This window comes from Mytilus trossulus, chromosome 9 (assembly GCF_036588685.1).
Source record: "Mytilus trossulus isolate FHL-02 chromosome 9, PNRI_Mtr1.1.1.hap1, whole genome shotgun sequence".
NCBI lineage: Eukaryota > Metazoa > Mollusca > Bivalvia > Mytilida > Mytilidae > Mytilus > Mytilus trossulus.
The window spans coordinates 36,751,074-36,765,416 of record NC_086381.1 but is presented as its reverse complement, the minus strand read 5'-3'; the positions used below and the strand labels follow the sequence as shown (position 1 = coordinate 36,765,416).

The 14,343-nt window shown below is 30.9% G+C and overlaps 1 protein-coding gene across 1 annotated transcript in view; it reads right to left on the bottom strand.

Moving 5' to 3' along the window:
* The window catches only part of LOC134684589 (uncharacterized), an 85,635-nt gene that overhangs the window by 42,204 nt on the left and 29,088 nt on the right, over nucleotides 1–14,343 (bottom strand). Inside the window, exons 7-16 of the mRNA XM_063543886.1 lie at nucleotides 13,424–13,544; nucleotides 10,532–10,748; nucleotides 8,985–9,146; nucleotides 7,010–7,358; nucleotides 5,783–6,077; nucleotides 4,774–4,897; nucleotides 4,092–4,316; nucleotides 3,231–3,431; nucleotides 1,421–1,695; nucleotides 802–940 (exon numbers count right to left, since the gene is read on the bottom strand). Of these exons, the coding sequence (XP_063399956.1) occupies nucleotides 802–940; nucleotides 1,421–1,695; nucleotides 3,231–3,431; nucleotides 4,092–4,316; nucleotides 4,774–4,897; nucleotides 5,783–6,077; nucleotides 7,010–7,358; nucleotides 8,985–9,146; nucleotides 10,532–10,748; nucleotides 13,424–13,544 (2,108 nt within the window). The remainder of the gene's footprint in view (nucleotides 1–801; nucleotides 941–1,420; nucleotides 1,696–3,230; nucleotides 3,432–4,091; nucleotides 4,317–4,773; nucleotides 4,898–5,782; nucleotides 6,078–7,009; nucleotides 7,359–8,984; nucleotides 9,147–10,531; nucleotides 10,749–13,423; nucleotides 13,545–14,343) is intronic.

Sequence of the window (14,343 nt, the reverse complement as noted above, 5' to 3'; positions counted from 1 at the left end):
TAATACTTCATACAAGTGGAGTACAAAATGTGGATCCTGCCAGTGCACATGCCTTCATCGCCGTTCTTTTTTGTTTGGTTTGTGTTGTTGAATTCAGTTATCTTAGCCTACTAATTCATCTGAAAATTATGTTGTTTTACTGAAGTTAATTTGTGTATTCTTGTTTTTAATTTTTGCCAATATGCTTGGTCTATATGCCATTTTGTTCTTCTTTGTTACATATTTTATTTAGTGATTCAGACTATAACACAACGATGACTGCTGTATTTTTTTGCGTTTTTACCTATGATGTTTATTTGTTTTGTTCACGAATCGGTGTGAATTTAATAGAATTTGATGAAACTGTCATATATGTGAGAGGTTTATCTAGCTATAAAACCAGGTTGAATCCATCATTTTTTACATAAGAAAATGCCTGTACTACGTCAGGAATATGACAGTTGTTATCCATTCGTTTGATTTGTATGAGCATTTGATTTTGCCATTTGATAAGGGCCTTTCCGTTTTGAATTGTCCTCGGAGTTTAGTATTTCTGGGATTTTCTTTTTATATATGCCATCGTGTTATTGTCGGATTCACGCCGATGTATACATTTGAATTATCCCTTCTGTATTTTCTCCTAAATAGTAAAATTAGAAGTTGAATTTTGTTTCCTTTTTTCCAATTTTGAATGATTTACAGTATCGTATTACAACCGACATAAAATGTGGCTTAAGGTTATATACAATGGTAGTATAAAAAAAATTAAATTAAATATCGTCAGTCCCAGGATGATATGAAAAACATGTTATTAATACTAACTGATTGATGTGTCGGTAAAACTCCTATGATTCCACTTTTTGATTTGGTATTCAGAAATTCGGATTCAATCTTATCAACTGGACGACCTTCGGGGAATGCCATTAAATCTCCACTGTTTTGAGACATCTCCGTTGAATTACTGTAAAATACATATAAAACACACAATGCAATAAATGTTTAAAATCATTATATAAATAGACACAATTTTCATCAAGAGACGTGTTGTGACCTGCAAATTCATTAATGACTAAATTCGACACAAATCAACATATTATGCTGCTAATATTGATTTAGTACTTGCAATTTGTAATAGACTTTGAGATTTAATCCAAACATTATCAATTTACGGAAAAGATATAAATGTGAAATACTTATATTTAATTATTTGTTTTAACAGTATTTAAACACCCATAAACACATATATTTGTAAAGTTTTATACGCCCTGAAGTAACACTGGTAAAACGTATTATGAAACCTATTTGATGATAAACTGGTTCAAAGTTACAATGTGATGATTCGCGATAAGATGATCATAAATAAGTCATTACCGGACTGCCATGCATAAAGAGGTGGCAATTATTAATCTGCATGACATTAAGCCAGTAGAGTTTTACTTACTTGTTAAATCCTGACATATCTGTAATTCTATGTCGTATCAAATTACTATCTAGTAACCACAATGTGTCATTCTGAATTTGTAAAACCTGATTTCTGGCCTTGATATCTTCGAATACAAAGTCTTTGATGAACGGAATAGTTGTCGTGACTGTAACTCCATCAGAGCACACCAACTTTGAACTTTCGCTAGCTCTATTAACAGCTGTGACTGAGATGAAGTAAATACCCTCCGAAGTTGCATTGTAGGTAGCAAAAGTGTTGTAAGTAATCTGTTTCTAAAACATAAGTATGTCATGGGACTCATCGGAAAGTCTTATAATATTATAGAAGTATTGATTAAAATATTTTCAACAAAAAGCAAAATATGCTAATACGAATTCAAAATACTGATTTAGATAAAAAAAAATCGTTATCAAAGGATTATAATTAATTATATTGTAATGTAATGTTTTGGTTTCAGTCATACTTTCTATTTTGTATATCTTGTCTTGCTATTAATGATTTCTATTTATAGTTTTAAGACGAAACAAAAGATCAAAATGAGGAAACAATATTCGTTAAATGGCAGCAGCTCCTATAAAACTGATCAATGCATTGTTTGACTCGTGATGAAGTTTTGATGATTGTGGTTCGCTGATTGTTTTTACTAACTAATTTTTCTCTCGATTTACTATACTTTCAAACATAAAAGCTCATCGAAGGAAATGCTAAAAAAATAAAAGCTATTGTCAGTTCTGTTTGTTATTCTTATAGGATTTTGTCTAATGCTCTGCCGTTTCTGTGTGTGTTACATTTTAATGTTGTGTCGTTGTTCTCCTACAAAACTCAATGCATTGTTTGACTCGTGATGAGGCTTTGGTGATTGTGGTTCGCTGATGGTTTTTACTAACTAATTTTTCTCTCGATTTACTATACTTTCAAACATAAAAGCTGGACATGTTGAATTTCATCAAAAACCTTCATATTAGAGCAACTTCTCTTTTGAGGGACAATCTATATTTTTAAAGTTATATGGGCGTTTTTGGTAGATCTCGTACTGGTGATAATGTGTGCTGTTGACAGTTTCTGTTTATATTTGATAGTTTCAAAGCTCATTGAAGAAAATGCTAAAGAAATAAAAGCTATTGTCAGTTCTGTTTGTTATTCTCATAGATTTGTCTAATGCTAAGTCCGTTTCTGTGTGTGTTACATTTTTATGTTGTGTCGTTCTCCTGTTATATTTAAAGCGTTTCCCTCAGTTTAAGTTTGTTACCCCGAATTTTTTTTGACCATGGATTACTGAGTTTTTAACAGCGGTATCTTACTGTTGCTTTTATTTGGTACCAGGGACTAAACAGCAAATAAAATCATTCCACGTCAAACAGTATGCTAAAAGATCTGAAACCAATAAACTACCAGTCTTCCAATGCCATTAATGCCCAGAAGGATTAAATTAAGGATGAACATGGGGAATATGTCAAAAAGACAACATCCCGACCAAGAGCAGATATCAGGAGAAGATATATAATAGGCCCCTTTCCCAGATTTTCATGATACAAAATGTATGATCAGATATTAGACAATAAATAACTACAAGTTTATTAATGTTTTTTTTTCTAAGTAATGACACTCATGCTGGTCGATGGACAGAAACTAAAATAAGAAAATTTTATCTGGCTGCCTTTTAGAATAAATTATGCCAAGTTTTATTTTCCACACTATGAAGTCTAAATAAAAATTAGATTGGTTAATAAATCAAACATATAAATGAAGGACAATAATTCGGGGTTTTACTATCTCTTTTATCTTACTTCATTGTAATACGAAATACCTCTTTGCTTATTGCCATCTCATTTTTACTGAAACAATGGTCGCTGAAGATATACTGATAAAAGTCAACCCCACTCTCTTTGTCAAAAAATCCTTCCCAATGAGCATCAATATTCAGATCTTGTTGAAAGTCTACTTCAGAGTCTCCTTTAAGACCATCATGAACGTATCCTTCATGAGGAGGTGACAAGTCCAGAGATATCTTGAATCAATAAATAACATGAAGAAGACAATTAATGTTAATGAAAACTCGATTATTATCAGCAGCATTTGTGTTTCATTTGTTTTTATTACGATTCAATACTTAAATTTTATAAATCTAATAGCTTGAAATCTAGTTTACGGTAAGTCTGGTTGAAGAATTGATGATAAAATATGAAAAAAAATATAGAATCATATCAAAAATGTTGATACAACAGTCAAAGTGTTATGATCGGTATAAGTGGGAGTTTCGGTTAGTCATAAAACCAGGTTAAACCCAACATTATTTTTTTAAAGGACTATGGCAGTTGTTATACATAGTTCTTTTTTTATGTATGTTGGGGTTTGTTTTTATTTCACCTCAGTGTTCCTGTTGTTCATTCGTTTTGCTCTTTTAGCTGATATGTTTCCCTCGGTTTAAATTGTAACCCGAGTTTATTTTCTTTCAAATAATTAATGATTTTTGAAAACTAGTATACAAAAGTTACCTCTATTTATCATTAAAAAACCCAAACAACTATGTCAACAAAAGGAAACCAAGATGTTATGGTATCTTCTTGCTATTCCTACATTTTGTATTTTACTAATTTTGGATATTTCTATAAGGTTTAATGTAGACCTGTGTTTGTGTCGATATATTTAAAGAAGGCAAACAACTTACTTGAATTGTCTTCTTCGTCTTCAATAAGGCTTTATTTGTAACTGTCACTTCAATGAAGTAATCGGAATCATGCAACCCAATCTCCTTCCCAGGTGTTATTCCTGAATCCTTAACAATAATTGGTCTAATTTGAAAATGTTTGTGAAAGCAACCATGAAACATTGTACAGTAACAGGATGGGCCTTTTGGTGATGAACCATACTTATTGATACAATCCTCCAATGTCTGTAACATACAACGGAATAGAGTAAACAAAACCCCACAAACTATCTTTTTTACAACATTTTAGAACGACAAAATATATTTTGTATATCGTACGTTAATGCATTTTAATTGGTTCTCAGGATGTACTACGACTTTTTAAAAACCATAAAATTACAATATAAATCATAATATATCTTGAATTGGGAAGGCAAAAGCGACATTTAATTTGGAAATATTTTAATTATAAGCTAATGTCTTTCAAATTACAAACTGATAAACAGTCAATCGAATATAGTTATCAGAAGTACCAGGTTTATAACTCAATACGTCAGACGCTTATTTCGTCTACAAAAGACCCACCAGTCAGGCTCAAATCATAATAGGTATAAAGCTAAATAAGTACAAAGTGGAAGAGCAAAATTTCGACGAGTGCATTCAGTAATATGATATGGAATAGAACTTTTTGTGGCATACCTACCTCAGCCTCACCTTGTGTCGTAGGTGCTGCTTTACCATGTTCTTCTATCCCAGTAAGATTATTATAAAGCCTCCATTCCACTTGGTCCAATCCACTGGCATAATCAAATGCCTCCCATTCTATGCTATTGACCGGGGAAAAATAAATTATGGCAACTATAGGTTTCCGATATTCATCTAACTTGAATAACGATTAGAATACAGGGTAACGAAATGTTTTTTTTTAGTTGTGAAAATATTAAAGGTTATATTTAAAAGAGTAAATACATATATTCTTACACTGCAACAATTGTATTACGATATTTCTCCACTCGAGACAGTTAAAATATAGTATGTAAAGCGCGAGGCTTGTCGTGCTCTTTAAATAATAAAATTTAACTGTCAAGAGTGGAGAAATATCATAATACACGAGTTATAGTGTCAGAATCTGTTTCTCTAATGCTTTTTATCGTTCTTTTCAAAGATTTTCCGAAACTTGAGTTCTTTATATGCGATGTCATCAGGCACTGTCGCCTTTTTTTCATTACGTCACAATAGAAAAATTCAGAAGAAAACAAAACAATTAGACGTCATAATCAAATTTCGACTCATCATTTGCCGAGAACAGATTTTTCACTAGTGAGGAGAAATATTTTTCTAACACCGCTCAGGATATGTATAAATAGTACAAAAATTAGAGAAATGACGTTTCAAATTCTAAGAAGCATAATTGTCTTGGTAATTAACAAAAATAAACGCATAAAATACATTTGCTTTTACTCACACTGTCAACATTGCTCTATTGCAATTATAAATTATCCATATTACTTAAATTTTTATTAAGCAAGGTAGTTCATAAATTATACACAACATTAAATCAATATTTGTGATTTTGAAAGAAATAAAAATGACAATGAACCTTTGTATCCTTTCATATTTCCTCATAGTTTCTTTCAAATGAATTATGATATAATTGTAAACTTTATGTAGTATTACTATTTTGAAGCGTACTTAAAAGTGACAATACTCACGTCATTTTAGAGAAATCTTCCATACTGTGTACTGATATATTTACTCTGTCTCCCTTAGTTAACCACAAGTTTTGTATTACTGGAGAACTAACATCTTTATAAACTGATATAATATCATCCTTATAATTATCTAAAATGTCAAGGGCTCTAACGGTGATATCAAGTCTATATCCATCTTCCCAAGTTATATTCAAATATTCAGCTTGACTTATAACACTTGCTGTTTGTGTGAAACTTTGGTTTGCTTTTAGATATGGTCCATATACTTCATATTTAATTTCAAATCTTACAATTCCTGCAAAGGAAGAAAAATTATTTTGTTATATTATCATTGGAAAAAAGTAAAATCACAAAAATACTGAACTCCGAGAAATACTCAAAACGGAAGTCCCAAATCAAATGGCAAATTCAAAAGCTCAAACACTTCCAACGAATGGATAGCTGTCATATTTCTTACTTGGTACAGACATTTTCGTATGTAGAAAATGATGGATCAAACAATAAAATATCAACTGTTGTTGTTTCTTATTCAAAATAACCTGATCGATATTTTTACTAATCGGGCAACCACAGACATTTGATTCACACTATTTATGGAATATTTTGATATAAAAGTGTGCGGTACATGTTTAATCGTGTTATGGAATACGATACATGTTTAATGGTCTAACAGTATACGTTGTCTGATATAATGGTTTTCGGAATATATGTAATATTATATGGTGTTAAAGTGTTCAATTGATATAGGCATATCTAAAACAAATATTTTGAAGGTGACTGCATACTCTTTGTTTCGCATTTATTCTGTTACAAACTCAACGTAAAACAACAGAAAACTAAGAAAACTGTGCTTCTTAACTGAAACTCATTAAGTTATCTCACTGCAACATTTTTTTTATCGGTGTTTCAACCAATAACAAGATTACATAGGAAGCCATACTTTTTTTCAATTCATTTTGAAACCACAAATATACATTTTTGTTATTATCTGCCAAACTATGTAATAATGGAATATATTTTATTATTGAGGCGTTTGCCTAAACCGTAACACGTTTATGCCACAATAAGGTTCGTTTGATCTGGATTATTGTCAAAGGAAAATGCAAATATTTCTTATTTGTTATTATTTTTTGTGTAATTGTTTTCCAACAACTTATGGTTATTTAGTGATAAACAATACAATTAATGATTGAAACTAACTTACATGACAACCATCCAGTTACATACCATGTATATTGTCAATAGGAGAGACCTTTCGAGATCCATATAAATCATCGTATTCCTCTTGAACGCCTACATAAGCTGCCACTCCGTACAACCAGCCGTGCTTTTCGTGTCTTTCATTTATAAAACGATCTGGCCATATCACAGATAATTCTACATCATCAACTGACACCCATGTATAGTTTGTTTTCGCAGAAGCCTCATTTACTTTTATTCTCTTAGTATGTTTGATGTCAACAACAGATATATCGTCATAGAAAACTAGACATCTTGCTGACTGATGGTTTCCTGCTTTGTCAATCGATGTCAGAATCACGGAATACATACCCGGATTCGGTAGTTTTAAAATTTGCTAAAATGAAATAAATAAAAATTCTGTATGGCAATATCCCAACAACACAATAACCATGAAATATTATTTAGAGGTCAACATACGATTTAAATAAAAGGGAACACCTTAGGTTTATACAGGCATGAGTTTGTCTGGCTATGCAGTGAATAATCACTTCTTAGTCAAGATGTATACAGATACATTTGATAAACATAACATAATAACTATTGCATGGTAATTGCATGTTAATATTATTTTAGTGTCATAGAGAAGAAAAGGCAGAGAACGTATCTGTATATACCCCGGACTGTTTCCCGACTAAACAATAGGTACTCTCGATTAATTGTTTCTTAATTTCGGTATGGGTTAGCTTATTAAAATACCGTTAGTAAGTTTAACCACACTGTTCAAAAAGATGCTAATAAACTGAAACGCCTGGCAACGGCAGTAAAAGACGATGAAAAGAAAAAAATAGTCCTTCAACCAATTAAGGGCATACGATACAGTTTTGATCCTGTATTTACAAGTTCGTGAAAATTTGAATATAGGCTATTTTTTACCTGATTAAATCAAATATGTAATAAAAAATATACCTTCATGTGCTACTTTTTGAGTAAAATGAGGTCGAAATTTTGTATATTTGCTAAAAATTCAGATTTGTGGCCGTAATTTCTTTTTCGAAAGAAAGACATAACTTTTTTATTATAATAGATAACCACAAATTGTTTTTTGATAAATAATCGGTTACTTCTCTGTTTTATAAGTATCCTAATAATTATGCATTATTTATTCAGAAATAACTCATATTTATCAAATGTTCACGAATAGAGGAAAATACGTAAATTTTTTGCTGCATGTTTATCAAAATTAAAAAAAAATCCTCTATTTACAGTTTTATAAAATTTGGGTCACATAATCTCCCTGCAAAATGAAACAAACTGCTGTTTTGAAAAATAGGGGTCCATGAACTGGTTTTCAAATTAAATCAGTTTGAATGATAAAAATCAGTCGAAAAATGCACCTTTTCCAGATATGTCACAGTTTGACGTCGCGAAAATAACATTTTACGTTAGCAACGTCATTACCTCCCCTGTAACTGTATCGTATGCCCTTAAATGAGCAAAACGAACCCAATATATAACTCGGTGTGAACGGAAAGAGAAGGGAGAGATATCAAAGGGATATGCAAACTCATTCTCAAGTATAAAACAAACTGATAATGACATGGCAAAAACGACGAAAAGACAACAAACAACAGTTCACAAGTCACAACATATAAAACTGCAGTTTTGAGTCATCGTAAGGCGTTTATAAATTTGCTGTTTTGAAAAAGAAAAACATTATAATGGATAGGACCTTATATTACAGACATTGAGCTTAATCCTGTGAATGTGCTTTTAATTTTTTCATTTGATAAGGGGCTTTGCGATTTGAAATTGAGTTCGGTATTTTTAATATTTTACTTTTTGCAATGCACTCAGTAGGTGCATTTTTTTTTTACATTCAATAACAATTTTCAGAGTTATTACAAAAGAAAAAATTCACTGGAATATAACCTAACAAAAAACATTCATATGAAAAAAGTTTTCGTCTATGTAAATGGATAGTCAATGTCATGAATATGAATAGAAAGAAATAGTATCATACCTCGGAGGTATGAACTGATATTTTCTCATTTAGATGGACAGCTGGTCCGTTTATATGATTCAAATGTCTACCAGTAGACACAAGCTCGTACAGTTCAAGTTCAAAATGATCAATGCCGGAAAGATCATCTTTCCATCTTCCCCATCCAACTTTTATATCGGGCTAAAAAGTAATAAATATATGCAAACAATTGAGTTATGTTCCTAATCACGATTAAAACTATGTTTAATTCTTATTATTGACCGGTTGTGATCAACATTTTCGACGCTCCAATGTGGGATCAGTTGTTGTATTTCTGAGTACTATCAATGTGAAAGTATGTTCTTAAATAGAATTATTTATAGTCAAATATGATTTTGAACAAATCACATTTAGCGTTAAATTCTTGTAAATCCAGTCGTGTTTTCATTAAGCATAAAAGAGTGCAAACTTATTAGTAATGCAGTTAGACAATACAACAGTTTAAAAGGGGAAAAACAAGAAAAAAATAAAACAACGGTCCACAAAACACCACACACAAACTTAAACGTTGTAAAAAAAATTAAATTGATAATCATATTATAAATGCTGTAGTATATTCATAATTTTATAAATAATGTCGTTAAACTGAAGCTTGAGAGCGAAAAGTTTCGAAGTATATTAATTTTTACATACGTTGACGTCTTGATACTATTTACAATAATTTATGTGTAAAAGATATTTTCGAAATCGTTTCCCATGCAGTTAAGTTTAAACACTCAAAATTAACGATATTCAGTTAGCATGTTTTAAATACGTTCTATTAATGTTAGGATTAGTTAAAATATGATAATGTTTGATAAAGTGATTCCTTTTATCATAAGCTTATTCGACATATAATGCTTCATCAAGGCAAGTCGTGAATAAAAACCCCGAATAATTGCGTGGAAAAGAGAGGCGAAAGATACCAAAAGGGACATTCACTTCGTAAAATTCAAAATTAAACTGACAACGCCATGACTAAATCAAAAGAGAACCAAACAAACAACAGTACATAAAACACAACGTAGAAAACTAAAGATTCGGCAACGTAAACCCTATTTAAAAAGAGGCTGATCTCATGTGATCCGGAAGGGTAAGCAGATCCTATTCCACATTTGACACCGTCCTGTTGTTTATCATGTTATGTTAGTACAAACTGTTATTATTTGTGAAGTTCAGAACCAATATTGTTCTAGCACATACATATCTAGCGCACATATTAAAAACATACCAAATATATATAGATTTTTTTCTCAATCGCTTCAACTAATCAAGATACTTTGTAAAGTTCTTTCCTTTTGCAAATTTACAATCACTGTTCAATTATTTGTATAAGAATTATCTTAATTATTCAAGTACATCTTTTAAAACTGATTAACTACGCATGCATCAGTAATGATATGTATGATAAGTCGTATAAAAAAAAATGGATAGTTTTTATTAAAATTAATAATAATGTAAAAAAACAGACAAATGCACAAATACAATTAAATTGTGCATTTCATAACAGTTAACCACTACTTAATAGAGGAGTGCCCTCTCCAAACCTGTTTAGATACGTCCTTGCAATCAACTGGTGGTTGGTAACACTCTGTTTTACTCCCATTCATACATTCTTGGTATGGTTTTATGTAATCCCATCGGAAGATTAAGCTACTCTGAACTGTTTTGCCTTTGAGTTTGACCTCGATGTCTCTGTTACCATGTTCTCTATCGCTATATATTAGGAAACCTCCATTTTCAGCAGTACAAGTTATTTTTAACCTATATGATAAATTAAAATAAATACATATTCCAGTCAAATAATCGCCCAAAAAATGCACAGTACTGTGAAATTGACAGCTTGGATTTATATCAGATGTTACCGTAATCGATCTATGATGAGGGGAATTTGTAAAACCGAACGTTGCCCCTTTTGTTGAAATTTTTTTACATCTGAAAGGTTAGGCTCTATGGAAATCCCCCCTCCCCCCAAAAAAAACCAAACCCGATTGCTATACTAGGCGTATCATTACAGATTTCCAAAATGAAGTTAAATCTTGACGTTCGTAACATTTTGTATCCTTTTTTTGTATCGGCTAGTTTTTGACATATAAAAACTGTCACTGATTTGTGTACTACTAGTGCTTCCACTATGTTTTGAATATTGCATGTTAAGATTTCAAATGGTGTAGGTATTACGAAGGGGAATTACCGAGCCATTGTCACCTCCATGTTTCTAATTGACTGAATATGGAAAGTATCTGCAATGGACTTCACCACTTTTACTTAGTATAAGATAAGAAGATATGGTATGATTGCCAATGACACAACTCTCCACACACCAGAGACCAAATGACATATATGTTATTATTTTCTAATTTATCCGAAACAACTGATTCGGAGCCTCTTTCCTTCTAGTATACATTTTGTAATGTCAAGCATTCACAGCTATTTTGACAGAAGTTCAATTAAAGTGACAGTCAGTTCATGTCAAAACCATACCTTATCATGACTTGTCCAGAAAATTCAACATAATTTTAAGTAATATTAAAGTGCACTGATTACGAAATTTAAGAAGACCATTATCAGTACTTCTAATCTGAGTAACAAGACAAGTATGCCCTTCTATTTCAACTTCGCATAACTGTTTTATCATTCAAGTGAGAAACAGTCTGCAAGGGTTCTACAGTGACCCATAGTGCATAGGCATTCATTTGAGTTACCCAAATATTTGTTATTAACAATGTGACAGCTATGTATGTACAGTGTATATATATCAAAGTCGTGTACTACTTTCTATTTGACCAAATTGGTGGTTCTTTACCATAACAAGATATGTGGTGTAATTAAGGCAACGATGTAAAAGTAAGGCGCACAGAAGATTACCGGTTATTTTGAGATGCAGGTCACTCAATGATCATGAAATTCAAATCACGGCATTTTAGGCTTATACATTTAAAATTTGTTTTGAATATTAAGAATAAATACCCCGCTGTTCAATTTGAAAACAAAACCTACATAATGGTACGGGGACACAGTTATTGTCCTTTGATTTTTGAATATAATGAAATTGTGAAATGTTAATTAATAGTAACAGTTGAGTATATTAAACTGCAGAGTCCCTAGTGTGAACAGTGTATAACTTTTTTAAAAGTCATATGAAACGAGTGACTGGTGAACAAAATGTTTATCCAATTCTTGAACCAAAGTATTAACTTAGTCTTCTGTGCACGATTTTATCACTTTTTACGCAAATATATCGTAGAGTCGTAATTTTTTTCTCTCTCTTTGTCTGTTATGATTTAACAAATATGGCAGCTCATTGAATGCCGTGTTTTGATTCCCATGTTTACCGATTGTCACCGTAAAGTAAACAATCAACAAAAAAGCATGGATATTGAGAACATGTTTAACATGTACAATAAGATAATAGTTTATTTCAGTGACAGATTTATGCGTATTGCGAACACCGGTTTCCTTTGCATACGGCAGATATGTCGGCAAATTGCTTCCTGGAAGCAAGCAATTAAAAAAAGTAAACTACTTCTTAAAGTGGACAAATTAAAGAATTTTCTTCATAAAAAAATATTATGTACATAACTTTTGTAATAAAAACCATGCATTTTGTCATAAAAAAACATGTGCATCATTTGTTTTAATTTGAGGTTTCATATGACTTTAATACACCCTCCAAATTTATTTATTTATATTGAATGCATAAAATTACAACATGTATAAGTAAGATAATTTAATAACTTTTAAAAACATTTGGGCCATTATTTGTTATGTAACATAGGGATTTTGTCTAGTTTTAAAAGATAAAACGATAGAAGGTATGAGGCTGTCAAACTGAATTACAGACTCCTTTCACATACACTTATCCATATGATGTGTTAAATACAGTATATTTTTCTATAATTTTGATATACATTGGAAGGTGTATGAACACAATTTTCAAATTATACACTGTCCAAACTAGGGACTTTATAGTAAAATATACGTAACTGATGCGATTAAACAACATTTTACAATGTCTTGATCATATACAGTGGATTTAATAAATAGTCTATGTCATATCTTATCAGTTACTGAACAGGTTATTTTTCATTTGCGTTATTGTCTGAAAGAAATGCAATACGAAATATCTGTGTTCTTGTGTTGATTGTGTTTGTGTAAAATTCGAAACAATGTTTTAAAAACTACAAAATTGAATGATTATAAATATATCATGATAAGTTTTTTCTTTTTTTAAATCATTCTTTTTACAGTTATGGAAATTGATTTCTTATACTTTATTGGAAGAAACTGGAAGCTGTATTGTTGTATCAAATGAGTTATGAATCGTCGGTGGAGTTTCCTTTTAAATAATAAGATTTGGATAAGGCTATTGATAAAAGCCATTTTTTGTCAGGAAATTTAGCAATTTTAATTGATTATACCAGTTTAATGTATCTTACATATCTGCATGTTGAAAAACCCAAGCCTGTATGTCGAACTTTTTACCACAATTTGTAATATGAAATATTGGATAGGAATAGCCGTTACGGCAATTTAACATCCGATTATTCCTAGATACTCCTGCAAAAGAAACAAAATTTAATTAAATGAATATAATTTGAGCATGAAATTTGTTATATACCTACCAACACATGAGAGATTTATAGTAGTTAAGAGTGTATATGTTAGCGACAATAAGTGAAATAAGGCATTAAGCTTAAATCCTAGGCAATAAGCTAACGACTAGGCAGTAAGTCTATTGCCTAAATAATGTTAGGCATTAGTCTAAAATCCTAGGATTTATGCTTAAATCCTGAAAATTGTGTGCAGGCATTAAGCTTAATGCCTAAAATAAAAATGCAAGACATTTATTCATTTAAATAAAAATACATTTGTTTCATAATAACATTATAAGAACTGAATTTTAAAATCTCGTCTACCGGAAATAAAATCACTTTTAAAATATATTATTTAGATATACAAAAAAACCCTTATTAATTTATACTTGAGAAAATATGAAAACTAGATAGAAATTTGTGTGAAAATAATTTGTTATCACAAGTTGTAGAACTGTTAACAAAGAAAGTTTACTTATCCAATTAGAAGAAAAGAAAAATGGTGTAAGCAAAAGATCATATCTAAATTGTGTCTACTTTTGATCACAAAAAAAGTATGAGGTAAGAATATGCACCACTGAGGAGCCAAACATTTCTAGAATTAAATTTGTTTCTTAACCGGATTTTGGGGTTTATATGACTGTAGACAATAATTGGTGAAGAAAAATCTTTAATATGATCTCTTATGGTGGTGCACTTCTTTTTTTTTTGCTATGGCCCTTTGAAAGTACCAAATTCAGATTATTTTCAAATTTTTATCAAGT